General features: G+C 36.9%; 1 protein-coding gene across 1 annotated transcript in view; it reads left to right on the top strand.

Annotated features, from left to right (window-relative positions):
• The first annotated feature begins 75 nt into the window (after positions 1–75).
• The window catches only part of DTNBP1 (dystrobrevin binding protein 1), a 71518-nt gene continuing 44019 nt past the window's right edge, over positions 76–27574 (top strand). Inside the window, exons 1-6 of the mRNA XM_068674774.1 lie at positions 76–239; positions 3459–3509; positions 6116–6166; positions 7055–7115; positions 10538–10670; positions 16418–16550. Coding sequence (XP_068530875.1) covers positions 184–239; positions 3459–3509; positions 6116–6166; positions 7055–7115; positions 10538–10670; positions 16418–16550 — 485 coding nt within the window. The 5' untranslated portion in view covers positions 76–183. The remainder of the gene's footprint in view (positions 240–3458; positions 3510–6115; positions 6167–7054; positions 7116–10537; positions 10671–16417; positions 16551–27574) is intronic.

Raw genomic sequence — 27574 nt, 5'->3', positions numbered from 1 at the left:
GTGTCCCTGCAGGTCACTGTGTCAGGGCTGCGCCGCCGCCATGTTGGGGCGGAGGGGGCGGCCCTTCCCGGATGCCGCCTCACACCGCCCCCGACTCCGCCCCGGCCGCGGGCCGAGGGTGAGGGCGGAGGGGGGGAGCTCCGCCCGCCGCCGCCACCGGAGGAGGAGGAGGAGGCCGGGACGATGTTGGAGACGCTGCGGGAGCGGCTGCTGAGCGTCCAGCAGGACTTCACCTCGGGGTGGGTGGCACCAATTGTCCCTGGGGGGGTGGCGGGACCCGCAGCCCGGCCGGGGTGAGGGGGAAGCAGGTGACCGGCAGGGAGGAAGAGGAGGGGACCGGCGGCTGTGGCGCTGGGTGTGGGGAGGGAGAGGCTGCGCTTTTGGGAGGGTGGGCAAGGCGTGAACGGGACCGATGAAGGCGCTGGGCTCGTTGACGAAGTGCCTGAGCAGCTAGGTTTCATGGATTCGTGTGATTTCGCCCTTTGCTGCCTGAAAAGCTTCTCTGTGCCCTGGAGGATGAGAGTTACCGTCACGTGAAGGAGAGGAGCGCAGGAGGAGCGGAAGGAGCAGCTCCTTGCTGACACTACAAAGATACTCTTCCTACACTGCCCCACTCCAAAAACACTCTTCCTACACTGCCCCACTCCAAAAACACTCTTCCTACACTGCCCCACTCCAAAAACACTCTTCCTACACTGCCCCACTCCAAAAATACTCTTCCTACACTGCCCCACTCCACAGTACAAAGATATTCTTCCTACGCTGCCCCACAAGCTCTATTTTTTTAATATACACACTGGATCAATGCTATATTTAGCACCAGCAGGTGGTCCCAGGGAGTGTTACTGGAAGTCAGAGGATGGCAGGGGAGCAAGGTCACGCCTGTGCTGCAAACCTCCGGGCTCCTAACGAGCCCCAGGAGAGCATCGTGTTGTAATCGATTGCTTTTGAGAGCTGCCTGGCCTCTGGCTGTGTTGAGGCTGCCTGATAATATCTCCATGGTAAACATTTATCTATAGTCAGAGACATTTCTGAACTCCAGAAACCTACATACTTTATAATGACTTATTTGCAGCAGTTTACAGTGGACCAAAGAAACTGCTACAGTAACTACCAATCAACCACACAAGCTGCTGGTGTATCTATCTTACCATAACAAACATGAAATCTTAAGAGTATAGACCAAGGCATTGCTTTAGTGCTATATTTCTGTTTTGCTGTTATTTTTAGAGCTCTTGTTGTGTTGGATGCCTCAGTACAGTGTAAGATTCTTTTGGAAATGGTGTCTTTAACGTGATGAAACAGGGTAAACAAAGGCCTGTGTGTGATGGTCACTTCGCTTTGTCAACGTAACCGCTGTTGCTGCTGGGGAGTCAGTAGGTTTTCACGTAGCCTCTAATTTCCCTTCTTCCTTGTGTTGCCATGTTTTATTCTGTTTTAAAAGCGGTTTTTATTGTTTGCATCTTTGTTTCAAGAGCTCCATTAATGTGTCCTCTTTGGGGTGTCCTTTTAACTTTTGTTTTTTTTTCAGTGTAATTCTTTGTTGCCATTAAGAAAGTGTATCTTGAAGCAGTGGTAACAAAGGTGGTGGAGTGCATCCCTCCTTTTCCCGTACTGTCCCCTTCATGTCAGGCCAGAACATGAATTGTCCTGTTTTGCTTTCCCTTTCCCTTCCAGGATAATGCAACCTCAGTGCCAGTGTTTTGGATTATCCTTTTCTCTACCCCCACCAAAGCAGTAGTAGAAGCGTTGTTAACTACACATGAACGACTGCAAAATGAACAGTTGGATTGCTTCTAACATAGGGAGGGAGAAGCTTTTCCAGGGCTTCTAAGGAGAGAGTGTCTCTTTCAAAGGCATAAGGGAGCACCCACTTACAGCTGAAAAAGATTGAATCTGGGGTCACGTAGAAAGAACACTTTGAGGTTGTTATCCAGTTCTGTGTACAGAGAAATGTGTTCTCCTTTCCCCTGCTCAGATGTGCCTCCTGTCTGCTTCTGTGTATCCTGTGAGTGAGGTGCCTAGATTTTGACCCATTTACCTGCAAGCAGTCTCTTGCAGGAGAAGGGGGGGGGGAAAGAAGCAAGCTATCTTTGTGCTCAGGCAGTAATTTGTGTGCTTCGGCCGGCTTCAGTGATGTGGTTCACACTGCCTCTACTTTGTACAGAGAACGCTGCTGAAAGTCAAGCCAATATTGTGAAGCCTAGTGATGCCTCTTTTAACCATTACTTCTGACTACGTGACAGACAGCCTGGTAAAAGAACTGGTGGTTGTGACCCAGCGTTTCCTTCGATCCCTATATGCAAAGAAGTGCTGCTGTTACTGGCAAGAGTGCATACTGGGGAACAGAAGAGAAGAGCAAACTGCAGTGCTTTCCTCACTGTGCTGTGGTTGTTGCTGCTTGGCTGACTATTGAGAACAGTTCTCTAACAGGGAGTGGAAACCAGCCTTAGTATGTCTGTTCTCAATTTGCCTGCCACCTATGTTGCTGTAGACTTTGGAGGTTTCATTTTAGTGTTCCTGGAAGCTGGTGATAGTGAAAATGGGGGACAGGGAGTGGTTGGGCTCACCCTAGAAGCAGCCTGGTTATCTTTGTATCAGGGCTGCTTTTCAGTGACGGGGTGACTGAGGATTACTTAGCACACATCCTTCAGTTCTTTATTTCTTCCTAACCCTTGTTATCCCACGCAGCTGGGTTGCTGAAGGACATATAGGCTGAGGACAACCATCACCTTGACAGGCAGAGAAAGAGCAGGAGGTTTTGGTTTGAACTCTTCCATGCCAACCTGACTATATATATATATGTTGACTGGAAAAGAGTTTCAAAAAGCCATGTGGGGGTAGTAGAGCAGTTGGCTTTTTTTTGCTTTCTCATTTGCTTGTGAGTTTTGTTGTTGTTGTTAAACAAACAAACACAACAAAATGGATTTTAAAGGAATGAGATACCCGTACACCTCAGATTTGCTCAGTTAGCAGTGCACTGTGACAATGCTGCTGGAGATTTTGATAGCTGGCAGGTGAAAAGTTGTGCTCGTGCTAGTTTTATGTTGGCAGACTTACAGCAAGTGGGTGCAAATATGTCTGTATTACTGTCATGCTTTTCCTTGGCACACATGCCCTACAAAGGATGTTCTTCAGGATTGAACTGGCTATTTGTATGCAGATCTTTCATATCTGTCTTTTAAGGAAGCAGTATTGAAAGCTGGGTGGCTTGGATATATAGCTGTCATTAAAATTTTCATCCCAGTTGCTCAATGCACTTATGGAAAAATCTTACAGTTTAGAAGAAGTGAAAATAATTTTCTGTGACAGTTTCCATAAAATCAAGTGAAATTTGATTTATGTCTGAAATAAGCTGAAATAAAAATAACTATAATAGACTGGAATTAACATGTTACACATTCAGACAAGTTGTTCTTTGTTGGAAACGTCTGACAGCTTTGTGTTTTGATTTACAGGTTGAAGACGTTGGGCGACAAATCAAGAGAAGCAAAAAAAAGCAGACAGAGGTAGTTTCATACACCTTAATGTATAGCATTGATTTAGGATGGCAGTGTTAAAGGCAAATATAAAAAAGGCTCATATTCAGGTTACAAAAATATCTCCATAGAATTTTACAGAATGTTCTTTTGATGATAGAAAAGCTTAACCTTAATATTGATGAAATATGTGGCTTAATAGAATTTTGGTATGCCTAAATAATTTGTGATGGTTATCAAACAATTTATAAATGTCTATTGAAATGTGTGAATAGTCAACTTTATTGTAGTACTTCACACAAGATTCAGACTGCAGTACACCAAAATGTATTGTTTTAACCATCTGTGAATCTTGTATACTAAAATTGTTTGTAATTGTTTTTCAGTGTAAGAACAAAAGTGAGCCTTTTTATTGTAAAAAATATATGTATAACATACTACTAAAATTATCTGTGCTCATCTCTATTGAAAGAGCTTTTAAAAATCATGTTTTTTTATCTTCTGCACTAGTATGTTGTTTCAATCTGCGTGAACTATAGGGAAAGACCACTTAATGTCTGTAAAGGACATCAGTGTTGCTTCTTCAAATAAGCTTGGATGTGCTTTAGTGTAAAGCATGTTCTCACTAAAAAAGCATGTAGACACAAATTAATTTTAAGACAGGCTTTAAACAAAAAATAAGGCATCTGAAATAAACTGTATAAAGTTCCGAAGCTTGATGTTTGGAGAGTGTAAAGATTTTTACAACGGAAAGCTGGTTGTGTTGACAAGACACTGAAGCTAAACTAAAAACGGATGACTATTTGAATAAAACTATTTTAGGCAACTGCCTTCTCTGTATATTTCCAGCCCATATTTTGGTTCATCTGGTGTATTGTGAATCTTAATCACTTTTTAAGAAAAGCATTGGGCAACCCAAATAGATCCTCACGAACTGGGGAATGCCAGGATGACTTCTACTTCTGCTTTGCTGTTAAAGTTCTGGAACAGGTACAGCTTAGCTTGGTTATAAGCATATAGCTGAGAGCTTGTGGAGCAGCATCAGAGGAGAGGCCACTGAGGGTGATGTTGTGGTGGCAGCTTGCTGCTGACAGTCTGACCAGGGACAGGAAGTGGATGGTGTCTTCTCTAAACAATTCAGAGAAGTTTCACTAGCATTAAACCCCCGTTCTTCTGGGGGGCTTTAACTTCCTCTGTATCTGCTGAAAGAATGACGCAGCAGTCAAGAAGAGTTTTGAAGGGGGTCAGGGATAACTTTTTGATTCCCTTTCGATATCTTTGGCATGCAGGGATAGCTTTAGGAAAGCCTGAGGACAAGAAGAGCTTCTACCCCTGCATTGGTAATAAAAGGCTGAATATCCCAATAAACATGGGATAGTTGATAAATGAGGTGGATGCTGAAATGAAATTGAGATAGGTGATGACTTTGCTTTAGTCCTTGCAAACAAGGTCTCCCACTCCCTCTGCTTAGTTAGAGGATTCAAGAAAGAAATTGACCAGTAGTGGATGAAAATCAAACTGGGGAACTCAGCCTGTGAAAGTTCACAGGGCCATATGGGCCATGAGGTTTCATGAAATTTCATGAAATTCAACCCATACAAATCTGAGGTCTCTGACTGGGAAGAAAGAATCCTCTGCAACACTATGGATTGGGGCTGGGAAATAGCTTTGCTGTGAAGACCCTGGGGGTTTTGGCAGAAATCAAGCTGAAAGTGAGCCAGGAATGTGCCTGGCAGCAAGGAAGGCCACATGCAGCAGGACTGAGGAGAATGGCTATCCCACTGGCTCTGCACTCATTATATCACATCGAGTTATTGTGTACAGTTTTGGCCTAACATAAGACATTGATAACCTGGTGCGAGTTCATCTGAGGGACACTGGGATGCTGGGGCTACAGTCTTGCTATTTTATGAGGGGAGCATAGAGACGAGATGGCTTTGGGGAGACCTAGAAGCAGCCTGCCATTTCCTTTGTGCAGGTTATCAAGGTGAGGCAGGCAGTGCTAGGCTGTCATCCCACCACACAGTGCTATGTGATGGGATGACAAAAGGCAATAGGTGTAAAGGAAACAGAGAGGTTCAGACGAGAAAATGCTATAAGGAAAAGTGCTTCCCCCCCCACACACACCAATGATGGTTAAGCAGGGGAACAGGCTGCTTTCAGAGGCTGTGAAGTTTCTATCTTTAGAGGTTTTCAAGTTCCAACCGGACAAATCCGTGAGCAAGCTGATCTGACCCCACAGCTGGTCCTGCTTTGAGCAAGAGTTTAAACTAGAGACTCATTCTGAAGTCCGTTTTCACCTCACTGATTTCTATGAATTTTCCCCTGGCTTTTAATTTGTAGTATTTATGTATACAAGAAATTGTCTCATGTAAGTTGTTTTTAATGGACATAGTCAAAAACAGTTACGAATAGGCTACAATAAAATAATGAAAGAGGAAAAAAACTAGCTTTGGAATGTTCTTGTAACATACCCTGTAATGCACTTTAAACCTGAAATGACAAAATGTGAAAGCAAATGCTCAGGAACATTCCTGTGCTCAGCATATCTGTGAAATGCATGTATGTATGCACAGATAGTGTATAACAGCCTTCTGTTCATTAATAATGTTTGTATGTTTACAATTCATTTACAGAACTGCTCAGGATTTGCCAGAGTTTTCTCCTGGACTGGAATTACTGAGCAGGTATGACCTTCTATTTCTTTGTTGGTGTCTGCTTCCTGATGTTTCAGCAATAACTTTGTTAGGTCAAGAAAATGAGAAGAAAATGCATGTGTTCATATTGCTATTCATGTTTGGATGCTTTGCCGTGAGTAGAGCAGGGCTTACTGGGGAACGATAAATGTATTTAAAGCTTGCCCCATTCTTAAGTACTGTGATGTTGGTGACTCAGGCATTCTATAGGAAAAGGAGAATTTGAAAGATAACTTCAGTTCTAGGTCTAACGCACAGGGAGAAAGGAGAGCAGCATTGAGACCCAGCATGTGGTTTTATTTTGACACTTTGCAACTTTTACACATTTGATGAGTTACTGCTGTTATAATAGAAATATAGACAGTATGTCTGTCATAGCCATGAGAAGAAATTGTTTTCCATGTCTATTTCATCATATTTTTTCTGAGTGTGAGAATTTTTCTGCATTATAAATTTCCTCTGGGTTTGTATCTTCAAAACAAAAAAGACTGTTCTCATTTTTTTGGGGGTGAGAGGACAGATGGACAGGACAGATAATGGACATGACTGGTGATACAATCTTGTCTTTCTTTTTCTTTTTTTCTTAATGGAATTGGGCTCCAAGTAGTGCTGTAAGCATATTTGTGTGTAGTCTTAAATCTAAGTCTGGGTCCAATGAGCTCTTAACGTATGCTAAAAAAGATGGATCATTTCTTTGAAAGATATTATTTCTTACTGTGTATTTCTTTCTTGTATTTACTGTTCTTCCAATACAATTAGACAGTTTTTAAAACTGTATTTTTGTAATCTCTGCAAACATAAACCCACAGGCATCCATGAAATCCTCTTTATTTATAAGGAGAATGCGTCAAAAAAGTAAATCATTTATCTTCTCTTCAGATATGAAGATGCTTGGGCTGCCCTTCACAAAGGAGCTAAGGATTGTGCAAAAGCTGGAGAGGTAAGAAAAAAATAACGATGCTACTCTTAAAATGCTTTAAAATGTGTAAATAATTTTAAACTTAAATTTTTATTACCAATGTATTAGATTCGTTCTGGTCACCAGCTGAGCACCCGCATATACCTTTGGCTAGTGGTCAGCTGTTCTGGCAGTGTCCTCTCCCAATTTCGTGCCCGCCCTGAGCTTTATCACTGTAGGGGTGGAGTTCATAAGTGGGGAAAAGTGAAAGCCTTGACACTGTGAAAGCACTTTTCAGCAGTATTCAAAACACTGATGTGTTATGAACACGGTTCTAGTCACAAATCCAAGACACAGCACCATATGTGTTACGAAGAAGGTTAACTCCATCCCAGCTGGGTGCAGTACAACCAGTATTATGGAAAAGTAATGCTCTCTGTTGCAGCTTCAGAAAAATGTTAAGCTGCAATGGTTTACTGGGATTTTAAGATGCTATTTGACTGGCAGCAGATAGAATGGATCACAGTGCATAGTTCAGATTTTTTTAATACCCTTTTGAGATTTATTGATAGTCAGCAAAAATTAATGTTCCTGATGTACTAAATATGCCTGTTGTAAAAAAAAATCTGTGATCATGTTTCTTACAAGGCATCATCTGACAAGAATTGTCTGAAGTTCACTCTGTTTACTTTCTGAGACTCCTGTTGCTACAAGCATTGAATATGATCATTTCCTAGTTCTGTTAAAGTAATTTTTAACTGATATATTGACACACAGAAGTTCTTGTCTTCTATCCGGTGTTCAGACAGTTAAAATCACTACTTGAGCTTAAGCAAAAATTAATTACATGAGCTCACTTTTTTTCTGGGGGATATCAGGTTACAGAATGACTGAGAAATATTACTTTGTCGGAGTGTGACAAGAAGTGTAAAAATAAAACACATCCAGAGGTTCAGATGGCCATTTTTTGCACTCTGCTGCCATTATCTGACATATTTTAAGTTAGCTGGGGATATTATTTTGAGTCTACTTAAGAGATCTAGAATAAATGGCAATGTAAACAATGTAACTTCAATGATAATGCAAACAATAAATAATGTGATGTAATGTAAACAGTTGCAAAAATGGTGTTGCATGTTAACACTGTAACTCTTTAGAAGTGCTGGGAGGGCTGGGGAGTACAGAATATCTTTGGGGTTGAGGTGTGCTGGTGGTTAGTACCAGGGTAGGGCTGACAGTGTCAGCTGCGTAGCTGTGATGTATAGCAGGACTGAACTGTGGGGTTCACTGTCCTGGATGAAACCTTAACTTTGCCTGGCCACATCCTTCCTGACTCTTCTGGTTTCCATAGCAGTTTTCTTCCTAGCTTTTTCCAATGTATACAAAATCTCACTGCTTAATATTTTTGAAATGCTGTATTTCAGGTAAGGAAGGTTATCTTATATTTTTCTTTCTCTTGCCTGATAGTATTTCCATCACTTTTTCCACCAGTTCTAGTGAAAAGTTTCAGTTACTAGAGATGCAGTTCTCTCTGCCAGCTTTGTGTGTTTTACTACCCATGATCATTTTTAGAAGACCTCTTAGATGAGTTTCTTAAAATTTTGCAATACTTGCAATAGTCTGCTTTTAAAAATGTAATTCTAAAAACAACGTGAGATTTCAGGTATATAAAGCCAAGATAACCTTAATCGTGTGTGTTATGGCTGCTTAGGAAAATTAGAATGAAAAACTTCCAAAAAGATTCCAAAATTTTCCATGAGGTTCAGGTATTTTTTTTTGGGTGAATCCAAATTATGCTTTTATGAAAGCAGAAAATACAGGCCTCAATATAATCAGGATTGTGTAAGCACACAGGATTGATTGTACCATATGATGCCTAAAGTTCCACTTGTCCAGTATCCTGTTTCTGGTAGTGGCCAGTAGCAGATAAATAAGAGCACTGGTAGCTTATAAACCTTGAATAGAAAAAGGAACTTGAATATTTCAAGCTTTAATTGCTGCCTACAGCCTTACCATGTTGTAGAAGTTAACTACCAGTTCTATCTACAAAATTATCCTAAAAATACTGGTTTTAGATACTTGTAATCTTAGTTGCATGTAATTTTCTCTAGGCTTAAATGTTTTTCTGGTGTTTGTCCACATCTCATGAGGTATTTTGTTGTTGTTTGCCTTACTGTTTGACTCATACCGTTATTTTGTTCTCAAAAATAGTTCTGGCTTTAAAAAAGGGTGTCGGTCTTCTGAAATGTTTCATTACTCACTGGGCTTTGGAATAAGGTTTCAAGCCTTGTCTGGTAAAACAGGATGGCTTTTTGACAGAGATGGGGAGTTGGAGGGATTTGGAAATGAAGTTGTCATTCTTCTGAAAGAATCTGTCTGAAGTGGATAGAATTATAAATGCTTAAGAACTTCCTTTACCCATTGTTCTAACATTTTCTGTTTTTGCAACTAAATTCTATGAAAACTGAAACATTCAGAATACAGATACAGAAGAAGTAGTAATGGAACTAAGAACAGGGAAGCTAATTGAATCATCTCAGTTATCATACATAAGGGAAACATTTGTGTTACCTAAGTTCTCTTGGTCTAGCTGTGTTTTGTAGAATCTGACCTATGTAAAATAAAACTTTTAAATGGTGTATCCTCCTCATATTATTACACTATTGTATAATGAGTGTTAGGAAGAATCAAACAAAAACAACAGAAATTGTGCTAGCATAAAAGTATATTCAGAAAGATTTGCAGCTAGTGCAATTAAATTTATAACAAAAGCAGTAGGACTAATGTAAAGATAACTTATTTTTAAATGTCATTTCTTTCATTTCATTATCTAGTGTATTTTGAATGTGCAGAATTTTCAGTTTTCTTGTTGAGATGGACAGCTGTATTAGTATTCTCATTTGATTTTGATCTTATGAGAGTGTGTCACAGATTTGTAAGTTCTGATAATGAAACTTGTTCTGAAACTGCTTAGTTTTCTAAATCAACTGTTCTGGTTTTTGGAGTTGCAGTAGGTGAGAAAATGGTGACAGGTTTTATTGACATGTCAATTTCATCTGACTTTATTGATTAAATTGGCATGACTAGCAACATTCAACTAAGTTACCAACTTAGGTAAGCCTTACATTACAGCACTGTAATGTTCTTGTTGTATACCAGTGCAACCCTGCTGTCAAAATTCCAGCTGTATGTCATTACAGTTAATAAAATTCATAAAATGTCCTGTTTAGTGTAATTAGTGTACTGAGAAAATCTGTGTTGTTTGAAAAATGCATATAAAAATGAATCCATCAATGCTGTGGGATGCCTTCTTGAGTGTGTTGTATGTTTAGTTGGGAAGTATGTATGTTGTAGTGATATAACGTTATTGTATTGACCTTATGCATGAATTCTAAAAATTGGTTGAGATGCTCATAAGTAGGTATATAAACTTGCAAGTAAAGTCAAGAACCTGTTTGTTTCAGCTGGTGGACAGTGAAGTTGTGATGCTTTCTGCACACTGGGAGAAGAAAAGGAACAGTTTGGTGGAACTACAGGACCAGCTCCAACAAATACCTGGGTTTTTAGCGGATCTAGAATGCCTTACAGCAAACCTAGGTAAGGCTTTATAGACATAGCAAGTGTTCAAGTCAATAAATAGGCTTAGACTGAAGTTCAGATGTTGTGAACTTTGTAATTATAAAATTTCATTTTGCTTCCCAAACACATCCTTTTTTGTTATAAAACATTAGTTCTTAAACTAACTGGTTTTGTAAAGGAGAAAAATTAGTCGTGGTTGCTTTCCCAGAAGCTAAAATGTTGTATCTGTCACTATTTTGGGGGGAAAAAAGTGTATGGTAACTGCATGTCCTGGTGTAAACCGCTGAAAATTATTCTTATTGAAGTCTTAAATTCTTTATGTAAGTAATGTTAACAGTCATGTATGTAGTTGCTTCTCTTCAGTCAGTGTAGTTTAATTTAATAATTTATTTTAAATCATTATTTGTTCTGTGGGGCAAGAAATGTACCTGGCTTGGGACATTTCCAAGGCAGAAAAGTTTTGTTGAAAGTAGTTGTTGGTTCCAAAGCTTGCTCCCATACTTTAACTTAGTATACAGGAATAACCTGGCTTTCTCATAGGTGAAACTAGCAGTGCTAGTTTCTGAGGTTACCAAATACACCATGTTTGTTAGATGTGTTGTCAGGCACTACAGATGGGTTCCAATTTTTTTTTATATTTCTATCAAATGATAACCTGTCGATTTAACTTAAAAGATGAGAAGATCAGTGCTCTAGTGGACTACTTCTGGAAACATCTCGTACAAAACAGTTGATCCAGCGTTGAAAATGAAATTAGGAAAAAATATTCTGGCCCCTTAGTCTCTGAAAAGCTGCAGTGTTACTGTGCCTTGAAACAAGGATGTGATGTTTGACAATTAGGAAGCCTTTCTGTCATCAGTAGGCCTCTTACTATCTCCATGAAAATCTGTTAAAGTTGCATCAATTTAAAGTTTTTAAACAGATGAGGTTTTGTTCCTAAGTAGACTAGTAATAGCTTTCTATTTCTTTTTGAACCATGGAATGTATTTTCATGTATTACTGTATATCATGTGATTTAGTAAGGCTTTATTATGTGTGATAAGCATTTCTGTTGGCATTTTGAAAAGCTCACTTATTTTCTCATGAAATATCAATTGAAATACTGATGTATTTAACTACTGATTTTAATATCATCGTGCATAAAGTGATGCAGTCCACTGGTAGGCCAAAGATAAGCAATATAATAAAACCTAATGGAATTGTCTTTATAGCTCATAACTGCAAATGCTATAAATTTTGATGAATTGGGGTTACCTTCCCATTCCTAATATTATGGGTTTGTGAACCAAAATTAATCTCACCCTGACTGTAAAATTAGTTGGAGGAGTCTCCGTGACTCTGGAATATTCTTGATTTTATGCAAACAGTGGTTAGGGAAGTATTAACCAGTTTGCTCTGGGAAGCTAATTTTGAGATACGCTGCCAAGTTTGTGAGATTTGAACCAAATCTTCTAGCCTCACTGCAGGGGTCAGATTTCAAGTAATTCACCTACTGGTTTTTATTAGTTCTTCTCTAGCCACTGAGATTGTGTTTGTTTCGTTTTTTTTTTTTTTTTTTTTTTTTTTTTTTTTTTTTTTTCCCGTTTGTTTGTTTTTTGGTGTGTTTGTTTGTTTCTGGTAAGTCTTACAGAGTCTGTCTGAAGAGAAAGGTATAACTTATATCAAATTCAACATCTACAGTTCTGGAAGTGATTCAGCAGAAGTTTACTGTGATATTCTGCTTACTGTTTTTATTCTTTTATAACTGAGATATCTGTTCTTTCTAAACATAAGCTGCGTTCACTTTTCCAAGAGGTGATTACTATTGTGACTGAAATTTGAATGCGAGTGAAATGTTCTGTTAAAAAAAAAAAAAAAAGTGAATATAGAATTATAAATTGCTATATCCTGGGTTGTGCATCCAAGATGTCATTTGGCTAATTTTCATCATTTCAGGAAATTAATAGTAGTACTGTGTTGCAGCATGCTATACCTCTAACAAATCTGTTAATGCTTTCATTTTGAAAGTCGACAGGGAACCCTGGCAGCTTTTGGTAACAGAAATATCAGATAATGAAAATGAACCTTTTTGGTGACCTACTTAAAATCAGCATGAGTCATGTACAGATTCTTTGTCCTTTACTGTGTGTAAAAAGACACATTTTCATTAGTACTTTATAAATAAACTTCTTTTACTTAGGTACTCATATTATCAGTCGTTCCTCACTTCCATAAAAAAGTCTGTCTCGATTTGTCTGATAAATTTATTGTATCATAAGAGATCTTGTAACTGTTGTTGAAAGCCTTGAAGAAAAAAATTACTCTCTTATAAAAGTGAAATCAACAGTTATTGCCCTTTCAAAGTCCAGCATTTGAATCACCATTTAAGACAAATTTTATTTGAGATGTTGTAGAAAATATCTGCTTGTCAATATCTGGAACGTTTGTCTTAATATAAAATATACTTCATGTTTGAGTGGGGGCATTTGCTCAAATGTCTGTTTTGATTTCAGTAAATCAATGCACACAAACCTAGATTCAAATCCAATTTTCACTCTTTTTTTTTTTTTTTTTTCCCCTCTTACACATCTAATGTTAAACATCAGCTTGAAATTGGCTTCAGAAAGACTGGTCATGAACCTAGATGACAGACCCCATGTAGGGTGAAAATATTTAGACTTGTGAGAGTGGGAAGAAAATAAGGCTAGGGATATATTCACAGAGATAAAAGCTGTTCCTTTCTAATCTTTAACAGATTTTTTTTATTTTTTTTTTAAGCTTTGCAGGTGAATTGAGCTCTTCCTCTGTGTGTATGTGTACATGAGCATACATATATACATATATATGCTCATTTTAAGCTTAGTGATCTGTTATGTCCCTGTTTGACCTAGAGGTAAAGGGAATTTCTTTGATGTAATTGTTTCCATCCTTATTGTTTTGTCCCTTTTTGGTTTTTAGTCAGAAGATAAATAAACTTTATAAAAATGGCTTTCATACTGATTGGTAGCTTCTGTTTTAGTGGCTAGGACTGTGTAAGAAACTTAAATTTAAAATTACTGTAGAAAGAAAAGAAAACTGTGGTATTTTCTTATATACAGTTGTGAGTTAGGTTTTCTAACAATTTTTTAACTACCACAGAAAAACAGGTAACACAGGTTTCAGTTAAAATATATGTGATAAATTTAAATTAAATAAACGTTAGGAAGAATGAAATTGCTGGTACAATGAATCTTTTCCCCCCTATTTAAAAAGCTAATAGGATATCTTGAAGTGTGAGCTTCCTGCCAAAAGTGAGGTATAAATCCTTTGAACTCGATATTCTGCATACAAAGGACTTCTGTACATTTAACGTTTTGTTTTCTAAAATGTCATAACTCTGATCTCTCCTAAATAAACTTAAATCCTATTTTGTCGTCTCTGTCTAAATTACAGTCCCATGTGAAAATATGATTGATGGTTTGTCCTGCTTGGGGCCTATCTTGGTATATACAGAATTTTAGCTTTGTAAAGCTGAAATTTTGAATGGTAGAAAACATAGTAGTTGTGGATGTATCCTTAGATTAGCTGGCTTTCAGGGGCAGATGCATTCTAGGTGCTACTGTAAGCAATAAACTGGAAATGTAAAATTTTTTAATTTAGTGGTTTTGCTAAGTACCTTTTTTAAAGTGTGAGCTTATGTATCTGCGGATATTGATAAGAACTTGTCAAACCATTATAGCTTAAGTTCCAAATAGATTAAATACATAGCTTTGTTTGGAGCTTCCTTTTGGTACACAGTGCATAAGGTCTCATTTGGGAAGGAGAGACACGAAGTCACAACCAATGCCATTGCTGCAGCTACATTCTTTGTATGTGTGTGTGAAAACAGGTACGTTTTCTTTTATTTTAGAAAGAAAAATTCTGAAATCTGTGTTGCAGCGAAACAGGATTGTTTTCTTCTGGAGAATTTAAGTTGTTCCTCTTCTTCAGGAGCACAAGCTGTGTTTTCTGCAGTTCCCACTAGAGGCTGCTCAAATACCAGTGCTAAGAATCAGTTGGCCTCTGGAATTCTGGAATTCACTTTTCTTCATTATATTTTCCTGTTCTTTGTTGTTATCTTTTAACATTATTTCAATAGCAAGTACAGAATAGTATTTTTTTCCTTTTTTTTTTGTAAGTGGAAAAAACAGTCGTTGGTAAGTACCTTACTAAAGTGTCTCGAACCCTGCCGTGTTTGTGAATTTTGCAAATTAATAAGTGAGCAATCATTCTGAAAGGCAAGTTAGCATAATAGAGCCATTTGGATTTTAATGCACTCAGAAAAGTCCATTTTTTAAGCAAAAAGGGACCACTAATCATAAAAACAGTCATGAGATTACCTGTTGAATACATCTGGATTTTGTGAGAGAGGAAGTTGAGTGTGTGGTGAACAATACATATTCTACAGCGTAATGTGTAGAAATGAAAACATTTTTCCCTCAAACTTGTTTCTATGTTAATTTTTAACAACCTTTTTTCAAGTAATCTGTGCTGATATGATAGATTATGTCACATGTTTACTTTTCTGACTGCTGTGGAGCATTTTTTTTTTTTACTTTCTTTTTAGGGACAAAAAAAATCTTATGAAGCTGAATTGCAGCTGAACGTATGAATATGCATGCCAGGGAATTTGTTTACAGAGTCTTTAACTTCTGCTGTTATCAAGGGAACCACTAGGATAGCAATTTCTAGTTGAGCAATGGCCAAGAAAGCTGAAATTTTGTGTACTCCAAGATAGGCTCCAAGTAGGAAAGCCAGACCAGGACTGGGGTTTGATATTGATGTCTTCAGCTTGCAGTTTCCTTCTTTTGAGCAACCAAAACACGATAAATCACTTTTTTTCTGCCTTGATTTTATTAGTTATTGTCTTGCTTCATGGAGATTGCTTCTGTCTTGGTTAGGCAAAGATGAAACCAGGCCATTTGCCAAAACTAGAGTTCCTTTAGCTTCTTCTGCTACTTCTTTCCATCATCTCTGTAATTCTTTGCATTGACAATCAAGTTTATCTATTGTAATGGATTAGCGTGTGTCTCTGAACTGAGAACTCCCATCTACCCTTTGCTTGTTTCATTTGTAAACACGGAAATGTAATTCTTCTCTCTGGTAAAGGAATCATTATGTCAGTATCGAATGTCTATAGTAGTCCTGTGTTCACATAGCTGTATCCCGGAGTGACTAGTTCATTAGAGTCTCAATTTAAAAGAAGAGATTGAGAGGGTTTTTGTGTTTGGTTATGTAAGATAGGTAAGTCTAGAGATTTGTCCTTTGGTCTGCCTTTATTAGTAAATTTTCAAAGCTGGCATTTTATATTTTCACAAGGTTTTGTAAGAGTTAAAATTCTTCCAGTATGCCTTATTTCATTTGAATAATTTCAGATTAGTACTGGGCTTGGTCAGCAAAGTTTCCTTCCTCAGGTTGGTACGAAGCAGGTAGTAGTAAAATGGCAACATGCCTGACAAGCAAAATTAAATTACGAATTTGGGATGCTTCTTTTCACTAAGTATGGACCACAAGTCTATGAGACTAAGATGCTGGGGAAAATATGCTTCTCGCTGCAAAGGGAGCCTCAGTTAGATCTTGCTTAGCATGGCTCAGCTGTCACTCTCCCCTCTGTGATTTGAGATGTGTTTATCTTTCTGAGCCATTTATATATGTGCACTTATTACCATGTTAATCATTTATTTACTTTTATGAATTCCCATTTCTGTTTGGGTGAGTTTTGTCCATCTATTGATACAATTTGATGTTCATGTAAATATTTCTTATAGCCCGTCTAGAGGCAAGTTTTGAGGAAATGGAGAATCATCTATTGTGTCTTGAAGACCTATGTAAACAGTGTGAATTGGAAAGATACAAATGCATGCAGACATTACAGCTGGAAAACTACAAGAAAACAAAAAGGTAAATAAAACAATTGCTATAAATATTGGTTGGCATAAACTATAAGTCTATTGAGATTTTTTTTTCTTATACAATACAATCCCCCTTTTAGAATTTTTTAAAGAAATGATAATTGTTGACAGGAAGTTGCAAATTTGTAATAAATGGAATGTTGGTCTAACTCTTGGTGACAAACAGAGTATGTATTTGGAAATTATCACTACATTGAGAAGATGAAGTTGTGCTGTATTATCATCAAAGAAACAGTTGGAGTAAGGGCTGTTGTTAATAGGCACTGATAAATTCTTGTTTGTTTTAATCCTTTGCACTGTTTTGTGTGTGTCTTGTGTTGTTTTTTTTTCCCACGTATTGTAACCTGTAAAGTTAGTGACTGTATTTTCCTATCCTATCCTACGAGCATCTTCTATTCTATATGGTAGTTATTGCTCTCCTGCCATTCCCTTACTTGCAAAGACAGTGTATTACTACTAAGAATCAAAGTCCAGTTGTGTGAAAAGTTAACCACAGAACCTCCAACTCTTACACTTTACATTTACATAAAAGATGACATAGCAAGAGGTAAAAGTTAGGAGCTTAAAATATGTAACTATTGTCTTTCTTGTGTTTGTTACTGATAGTGCCAAAAATAACTGTAGTAGAGGGAAGAAAAGTAGTAATAATTTGGTTATGTAGATGAGGAAATGAAGAGTTAAACTGAAGTAACTTGTCACAGATGATTTTTATAGACATGCATGGGCAGATGCAGTTGCTGATGGACCTGGAGCAGGCATTTAAGTAGGAATAAGCAGGTTGCTTGATCTGACCAGCTCTGTGTTCTGCTAGCCAGAGGAAGCACTCTGGTTCTCTCCCCAGTTTTCATCGTTGTGGAAGCAGTGGTGTGGTCCGAACAACTGGTTTGGTTTACGGTGCTAATCAGGATTTGCTGATCAAAAACAAGGCTGTGCCATACAGTACTGGTTGCATTTTGCATGTAATAATCATTTTCCTGTTTCTTGATCTTCCTTTTTGGCATCCTTTTTTTTTTTTTTTTATTCTCTCTCTCTCTCTCTCTCCAGTCTCCTCCCAAATAAACAATGCAGCCCTAACAACTTCTTCCCCTTCAGTATTGGTTTGCTACATCTCTGCTCAAATTTATTCTTTCTGCTGCCATTATCGACAGAATCTTGGCTTTCTGTGGTGTTACAGATATGGTTACCATACATACTGTTTAACATTGCAAGTTCTGCCTCCCATTGCAGGTTCTGCCTCCCAGAAATCTCCCAGTACCTTGAAGGTCCCCTTCAATTGTCTGTGGCTGTGTGGCTGTTTTTGATGCAACTCCCCTTTAACTACCTGAGAAATGCAACCATCCCTCATGGTGCTATCCGTCACATCCAGCAGCTACTCATGTCATGTCCTTCAGTTTTTCATACCCTTTTCAGGGAGCTGAACCTCAGGCCCACATCAATGCTCTTGTCATTTTCCTGCAACCTGGATTTTCTCATTCCGAAGTCTGTACAACACTATTTTCACTCTCTCCAGGAAGAGCCAACACTAGACAACATGTCTCAATTTTCACTTGTTCTAACTTATATAAATAATTAAATATTTCTTAGTAATATTTTCAAAATTCTAAATCTGTGCTGCTTAATCAACTAACACACACATTTTAAGTGTGCATAAAGCAATAGATTTATGCTCCCCAAAATATAGTAATCTTTCTGAAGTTTTCTGAGTTTAGTTTGTCCTCCCGCTCACTTAAATCCCTCCCCTCCTTCCTTGCTCTCTCTTCCCCTCCCCCAGACTCTGCTTTCAGCATCAAAATAAAGTGTTAAACTGCTGCCTGCTCTGCTTAGCATCTAATCAGTTTTATAAATAGAATGCTAAGCAAGCTACTGAACATAATTGTAAGCTGATTACCTTTGGTCAGATCTAGACAAAACAGGAAAAATGCAGGTAATTTCTGGTTGATCATTGCCACAGTATTTATTTAGGTAAGAAATTAACTGCCAACTCATTACTAGAAGGACACTTGCCAGTGTAGATACTTGAAGAATGAACAGCCAGTTAACTTGATGTGAGTGTGATTTGTTATATGTGTTTGGAACTCAGACTCGCTGCTACTCTCTTTAGTGCTTGGGGTTTTTACTGTGGTAACAGTAAAGAATCAAGTTTGGGGTTCCAGAGCCTATGCTCTCTCTTTAACACAGAAATTTACTTTCAGGGATTAAATGGTTTTGTATAAGAATGTATTTCCTGTGCATTGACCATAGAGGGATGAAAACAGATGAACACAAACTCTTGGAAACTGGTTATTTTTAGAGTGGAACAAAAAAGTTATTTTACTGTAAAGTTATGTCAGAGATTAGGCTAGAAGCTCATGTATTTGAAGTCTTTTGAAAAATCTTTCTGTATGAACGATGGACAAAAAAGTGCTTTAGGTCAACATTAAACCTTTGAAATGCAGCTTATGGTAACTATGGGAACTGAATTTCAGAAATAGGTCTCTATGTTAAGTAGAGCAACTTTATTTCTGTTAAAATAGATCAATTTTTTCCCTTTTGTCTTTGTGTTGAGTACTAGTTTAAACATAGATTCATCAATCCACGGTGTTTTCCACTGTGTATTGGAAAGGCTGGAGCTGGGGATGGAGGGAATTGCTTGATTTTCTGTGTGCTAATTAATATTCTCTTTTATGTTTCTTAAATTCATTGATCAGGGCACCACTATTGCTGTATGGAGTCCAGGTTCCACCTTTGCTTTCTCTGGTTAGTCTTGCTGCAGTCATTTGCACACACGTTAGCATTAAACCATGCCATTTGTTTCCTGTCCTTTTCTCAAGCACAATTCTACTTCTTTTCTCTTAGCTGTCCTCCTGAGGACGCGCAGTTTCCAGATAACTCCTTGCATCCCTCCACTGTCCTACGGCACTTCCTGCAATCCCAAGACAGCGCACTGTGTCATTCAGGAAGCAGTGTCAGAAGCTCACTTTTTGTGCTAATTTTTATATGCACAAAATTGCAGGCTTATGGTATGAGCTGAAATGATTCTGTCCTGAAGCTATGAAGCTATTAGTACCAATTGTATCCATGTCAGATGGATCACTGTTGGTTTGGGTGGTTTTGTTTGCTTTTTGAAAAATAGCAAAAAATTTTATCAATTAAAAGGAGATGACTAACAGTAGCATTTTGTACAAATGTATTTCATTTAAGTAAAGAGTCCCTTGCCACTGGAAATGAATGAATACATTTTATAATGGCATTTAACTTTAAACATAATTGTCTGAATCTTATATTTTTTTTGGATTCCCAGTTTAAGAATCCTTTGTTTTCATTACTTGTCTGCTTTGAGAACAGACATAAAAGGAAAATGATGAAAGTCCCAAGTCTCTTCTTGTTTGGGTATATTTCAACAGATGAATATTTAGCAATACTGCAAACCTCAGTGGGACTAATTTTTTTTTTTCCCTTTCTGGTGGCATTTAAAGAAATGCTTTACATAAAGAGAAAATATGTTCTTAATCTGTATATTTATACCTAAATTTTCTTTTTTGATTTTTAAATATATATTTGATATCAGAAAAATTGTAACCCTCTGCTTTGGTAATTAACACCGTAGTTGAGGAGCTTGACAGTCTGAGGAATTTCCATGCTGATGACATCTTGTTTTTATGCTCCTGGAGGAGAAGGTTTGATGCACTTTCACATTCAAGAGGGTATGAAATTTGTTGTATAGATTAGAAATGTGTATGTGAGAAAATGTCTTAATCAGTTACTACTGTGATCGAACATAGGGGGTCATAAGGATTATTGCAGTTGCCACGTCTCACATTAGGCCTGCCCAAATAAGCATTCAAAAAGTAAATCCATAAATCTTCTCCAGACAATTCAGACCAACCTGCTTTTTGGAAAAGTTCCTTCATACTTGGGACAATTATTCGTTATTTACTCACTATTATGAAAAAATAAAAAATAAAAGGTAGGATTACTTTTCTCCTTTGTGCTGATTTCAGATATTATCTATACCTACTTCAGTATCATTATAAATTATCTTGTTTGCCTAAATTATTTTTATTTCATCAAGGTCAGGAGAGGGAAGATGGAATGGGTAGTAGTACCCTGCAATATACAAAATCGTGTTGCCTAAAAGAAGACTTGCACGTGTGCAGGCTTTGTTTAGATCCCATGATGTTCCCCAAGCAATAAGCTAGAACAGTACTCTGTCTTCAGCGATGACTGCCTCCCATCTGGTAGTGATAAATTGGAGTTGTAGCTTTACAGTGTTTCTAAGCTTCACATATTAATTTGTCAAATGGATTTTTGATATGTAGAAAATATATTATTGTTGCATATGTTTCAAACATATTTATTTTTCCTTTGAGCATTAAATGTACTGTGAATTATTTCTGAGACTATAGCTGCATTTCATAGTTCTCATAAACATTTTCATCAAAGTAAGGTTGCTTGCCATATTCTTCTTGATTGGTCTTCCAGCAGGTTTAGAGTTTCAGCAGCTATACCTTCATGTAAGTGGGAGCATAAATAATTAATTTACAAGGATGGATGCTGAAAGTTTATCTTCAGGACAGTTGTCACAGTAGTCATGCTGTGGATGACTGGATTTAGTTTTCATTAGACATTAATCATATGGCTATTACTTTGTGCCAAATAGAGTTCACATTGCAAACATCTTTTCCGTCCTGCTATTCAATGGTCTATATACAGCACACAATCAGTACCAAGTATTTTCATGGTAATAGCTGGCTGGAATTAATTTTATATTAATTTTATATCAGTTATTGTACTTTGGACAGACATGCGGAATGGGAATCCCTACTGATCCTGAAAAACTGAGGATCAGTTTTTGCACAAGCTTTGCATAAAGTCCCTGATAGTTGTGCTTCCTTTTGCGTAATTTTAGGACTCTGAGTTTATTTTGTCTACAAGAATACCTGCAGTACAGTATCTTGTATTTATCAAATCCAAAGAAGCAGGTTGCTTCATTATTAGTAAATTTTGCTCCTGTAAGTGCTCCATATATATATAATATATATAATATATATAAAAATATATATATTTTTAAATATTAGGCCAGGTTTTATAAATAGCAGTGCAAAAGATTTTAAGGTCTTTGGTATTTTTTCTGTTATTTGAGAAGTGGAAATGTGCGGTATAACTTCTATCACTTCAAAGTTGTTTTAATTTTGCTCTTTTTTATGATGGGATTTGCTTGATGCAGAAAGACAATGAAATAGTTAAGAGATTTATTGTGTACCCTCTTCCTATATTGTTTTCTTTTTTATAGGCATAAATGCTTTTTTGTTGTTGAATTTTGTGACTTGTAATTAAGGATTGAATGCTTGTCAGGGATCCCCTGCATCTCACAGAAGCTTTTACTGATGTTTTTTAGAAAATGTTGAACGTTATATCAGTCCTTCGTGACTCTGTTCTACCTCTATGTAGTGCTAGTTACTGAGTATAATCTGTAAATCGTGTCAATCTGTTAGTACCAGGCATTCTGTGTCCAGACTTATTGCACCAATAATAGAAACAGATGGTTTAGCACTGCCCTGATCATTGCTTTATACTCTTTCTCACCTCAAAACTACCTTATTTATGAAAGTAATTAATTCATTGTGGCTAGTGGCAGAACAAGGTTTAGCTGTCATTACCACGCTAAAATCTATTCTCTGATTTTGAGCAACAGTTAAAGTTTCTCCAGATAGATTCTGTCTCTCTTCAGTATGATTTTTTTTTTTTTAAAGTTTGAAAATTGTTCAAAAAATGTCTTAAGTGTATTAATTGTAAAATATCTCTTAGAGAGGCTTTGTCATGCCTTTGTCAAAGGGATTTGGTGATGGTGCCCGTAGTGGTACAGGTTGCAACTAACTGCCCCAATTGCATTCATGCTGTGTGGAACACAACATACTTCTAGGTAGAGAGTGCGTATATGGTTCAGGCTTTTTTTTTCTTACTACTATTTCTTTTTCCATGTTACTGTGTCACTTTGGAATAAAATTTGGCCACTTCTTGAATAATGATGTTTATTTACTTATTTACTTTTAATGCATATAGGGAAATTGGTGGCCAAGTTAAAGTAGGGTCTGGGTTTTGGTGTGTGGCTGTTGACCAAAATCAGCTCTGCAGGAACCGTTTTCCCTTCTATTAAAAATCAAAGATGTCACCTTTGGTGGTGGTGGTATTTGTAGCTTCTCTCTGATTTCAGCTTTCAACTTTGATTTCTAAATTTTTGGTTGTACGATAAAAATAACTAAAACTCTGCTGTTACATTTATCCTTTGGTGATTCAATGATGTTGCATACCAAGATAAAAAATAAAATAAAAACTAACTCCCTTTTTGAATATCAACAGAATGACAGCAAACCCCTAAGAACTGGGTGCTTTGCAAAGCCTTATATCTGAAGGCATAATCTTTTAGAGGGAGCTACAATTTATCCCACGCTTCAATTTCCAGCTTGGAGTGCATTTCAAAGCTGAATGATCTGTGTCAGTCTCCTAAAAGAGGACAAAGTGCCTGCTTGCTTTTAATGATTTCACTGGTTTGACTTCACTGTTTTCTTGTATTCTAATGCCATCTTCCTGTTTTTCTTTTGAATGTAACACCTAAAAGGTGACCACCCAATGTTCTTCATCAAGATAAACATTTCTTTCTTTGTTTGAAACACCAAAAGAGAAATGCTTTCACTATACCCCGAAAATGCTGAGTATATTAGGGTGGTACTTGGTTTTAGTTGTATTTATTGTCAACTACCACTTGATGTTTGCTGTTCTGTTATGAAAAATAAATCTGGCATTGATCCATTCTATCTTCCAGAATTAAGTTGATGTAGAAATCTCACTTGAAGATATGGAAAGACTTTAGCTGCTTTTATAGCTCCATTTGAATACAGAAGTCAAAAAAACAAAAACAGACAAACAACAAGAACAAAAAAAAAACTCTACTGCAAAAGTATTTTGGTTCCTTAGGGCTTTTCTCTTCTTTTTTTTTTTTTCCCTGAATAAAATTTCATATTTCATGATGGAGAATCATGACCTGTAGTCAGTGCTTCTTCAGACAAATAGAAAACCTTCTTTGCTGCTCAATTTTAACAGTATTTTAGTAGTAGCTTTTGTTTTTATTGATTTTTACTCCTTAAATCTATTCAGTCTTAAAGGTATTTCAAAGTCATAGTTGACCTACGTGATCTGAAAAGGATGCTGAAGCAATCTGTCAGAGGGAAAACATTTTTGTTTCGTTATCAGAAGTGCTAATCCGAAGTACACAGAAAATTACACTGCACAGAAAATGATTTAGTACAAGTGACACAAGTTTTGAGTTCTCAGGTTTTTGGATTCTGTTTCTTCTGATAAAATCAAAATTAAAGCCCTTCCATCTGCTTTCTAGCTCACTAAAGATTGAATCAGTCTGTAGAATACAATTATTTAAATATAATTTTGGTAATTTAATTGTACCAGATGTAACAGGTGAAATGCAGTATTTCTGAGGTTTTGCTTTGAGTCTAGGTAGGTGCCAGAAATACCTTTATATGACACTGCAGATAAGCAAGTATACCTTCTTTAAGTGTTCATTTTTGTTTGTATGTAGTGTTTACAACTCAACATTTATAAACACATTTCTTTGTAAAATCTTTCAAATTTAATACTCAATTTTTACCATCTGTGTGCTGTTTGGGGATTATTTTTTATTTACACATGAATCTAGTTGTTTTAGTTTATTGACTGTCTGCTACTTTCAGAATTCGTGCTATAAAATCATTCCTGACATTCATTTATGACTTTGTTGCTTTCTTATCTGCCTACTCTTTCCTTGGAGATGAAATATGGAAATGTCAATTCTGCCTGCTGTCATCATTGCAAAGAACTTGGTGTTTCTGTGCTCTCTAGTTATTTAACTGAATTCCCTAGTGTTTTATTATATTTGGAAAATTGATCTTAGTGTTACAGCCCATTGCAAGGTACAGTAGAATCCGAGAACCTTTTCTTACTTTTGGTGAGCAATCTAAGTTCCTATTGATTTGAGTAACTTGAAGCAGGATGGTTTTGACTACACTGGATTATTAGTTTTCTAATCTACATTCTTATTTGGCTAGGTATTTATCATTGATTCTGTGGGTTGGGATCATATGGTCAATATTTTGTGATTAGTGATGACATTGGTTAAATTGAGGCAATACAGAGAATAGTCTCTGTCTTTTGAAAAGCCATTGTTTAAAGAATATAAATAAGAATTTGTAATGAACTAAGTAGCCAAGGAATTGCTGATAATTCTTCATCATCTACAGGTGACAGCTAGGATGATCCCCTTACAGAAGCGTTTCAAAGCTTTGAGCTGACATCGTTTAATCTGCTACTTAAATCTTTAAGAATTTCCTGTATGGGTACCTGCTCAAAACAACGTGCAACTGCTGTGCAAACGTACAACAAGATGTGTGTTTTTGTGGTGACCATTCTATTTCTCAGCTGGGTAGCAACAATATAATGGGGTGAATATTCCTTGTTTTCACCTAGGTGGTAAGACTACTGGGTGATGAGTAAGCTCTTAAGCTAGGTACTTCAATATTCTCTTTCCATTCTGTTAAGGTTATGTTTATAAAGACGAAACAACAAACAAAACCAAACAAAAACACTTCCGAGAATCTGCCATCTAAATTTCTGGTCAAGTTGAATCAAGGCTACAAGGCATGATTTTGGAGGAATGATGTGATATCTCTGTAACTTGAATTTAAAGATCTACAGGACTTTAATTCTTGTCTGTATCTTTACAGGCAGCTCTAGTTTGTGAAGCTGGAAGCTTTCAGCGAGCATTTGTCTCTGATCCTGACTTGCTTTCCCACTCTTTCTTTTCCTTCTCCTCCCATATTCCTCTTCCTGGATTTATTCTTGTTTACCAGCAGTATCCGATAGGATCACCTTCCTCATGTACATCTCTTCTGCCCAGTGAATAAAGCAGGGTTAATCTAAGAGTGCAGTGAGACATCTGAGGGAATAGGAAGGTAATTGGGAATTTGTATTTGCCTTCTAACTGGCTTTGTAAGTTGTGCTCACTAGTTACTCTGTGGGACTAGTAATATATTTTAGACAGTCTTCTTCACCTGTAGTCTCTGATATTATATATTCTCACCACAAACCCTGAAGCTCAACTATTCTGTAAATGAAGAAGACCACTTGACAACATTATCATTAGAACACTCCAGGGTAAATTACAAGTAGTAATTCAGATGATACATCCTGTCTTGACAGTGTTTCCAGCTACTACAGTTTTAATTCATTTCAGAATTTATTGTAGTTCTGCAAGTAAAAATGTATATGAAAGGGATACTGCAGACTAAAATGGGGTACTGTATTTTGTTACTGTCTGTATACATCCTTTTCCTCTGTACTTCTGGCTCAGGTCTTAATTTTTTCAATAGGATCTTTCAGAGAAATTCTTAACGATCTCTTGGGTTATGGTGCTTTCATTTCATTGCTCTTGATTATTTTGAACCATGAGATATGTATTAGCTGTGCCTTTTTGGAGACGGTGCATGGAGCGGTTTATCTTAAAATTTACCTGCAGCCATCATGCTCAGAAGGGAATGAGAACCTGATTAGTATCTGTTATGCTGGCATTAAACTATACCTGATTACCATCTCTTTCCTCACCTGAGTGTTATCTTGAAGTGCAAAACCAGGCTTATGCAACTGTGTGCAACTTTCTGACAATTGTTGCCCTTTATTTGCTTGGGGGGTGGCAAAAACTCTGAAATCCAACAGCATTTTTCTATGGAAAGCTTTCAATTGCCTTAAATTATTTAGATAAATAGGATAGGGAAAAAGGCTAGCTTTTTGTTATAAAAAAATATGCATAGGATAATAGACTTGGGAGCAGGAGCAGTTGACAGAACTCCTCTGCTGAGATGATTCATTATATTGCACTTTTGTCTACTAGTATGATGTTGTTAGTAAACTATCTGTCAAAGACTGAGCTCTGTTGCTGTCGCTTTTGTATAAACCTAATAGAAAATATGATCTCAAAGAATGAGCAATTTAAAGTAAAAGGAAAACAAAATGTAATATGTAGCATCAAAGCTGGTAATTTAACATGGTAAGACCTAAAATAAGAGGCAGCAGTCCTACCTACTCATCCAGGCCTGATCCGGTGCAAGTTTTTCCCCCCTGTTTGCCTTTTAACCTAATTTTTAAAAGACTATTTTCTGAAACTCTTTTTCCAGTTTCATCTTTTTTTGTTGTTTTCATTACCCAAGCTGCTTTTTCCTTTACAGACTGTGTATATTCCAAATATACAGTTTCTTTCTTAATGCAACTTCACTGTATTTACTTCTGCAGATGAGTTTTGTTTCTACCTTCATAGAGAAGATGTAAGATTTATCTGTTGCTTGTTTATTCTTCCTGCCAATTTATGACTAAATAAAAAATAATTTATTTACTTATACAGAGAAAGAGAAATGAACATATTGTAGTACATTTTTGTGTACATATGTCTAGAATTCTGTAATTATTCTTCTAGTAAACGTGTTGATTTATCTGAAGCCAACTGTTTTTCCAATATTTTTGCAAGTCATAGTCTCCTTTCCACTTTAAATTTAGTGTCTGATTCTTACCAAAGAAAATAATGAACAAGATTTAGGATTGAAATTTTAAAACTCTGAAATTTTTATTTGAATAATTTGATTTAAAAAGAACCATATGCATTGGTAATGCAGAGCATATTTTCATTGAGCATGTTTTTTAAGATGTATTTTTGAACATGTCTTTTATTTAGAGTGTTAAGAGAAACCACAAGACAGGATTGATTCATGTTGTCTAGGATATAAAGGATCATTAGTCTGGATCTGAATTGCAATGAAGATAATAGGAAATGCAGATTCTTAAATTCCAAATCTTTACTTTTACTATATGCTAACAGTAGGTAATTTTTATTTTTTTTCAGAGATACATAATCTAAAAAAAGGTTTGGTTGACTATTCATTTCCAGCTTTCCTAACAAATGTCTCTTATATATGTGGTTATAATGTCAGCACCCTA

This window comes from Anas acuta, chromosome 2 (assembly GCF_963932015.1).
Source record: "Anas acuta chromosome 2, bAnaAcu1.1, whole genome shotgun sequence".
NCBI lineage: Eukaryota > Metazoa > Chordata > Aves > Anseriformes > Anatidae > Anas > Anas acuta.
The sequence above is the reverse complement of the archived record's forward strand: the minus strand, read 5'-3'. Positions and strand labels throughout refer to the sequence as shown.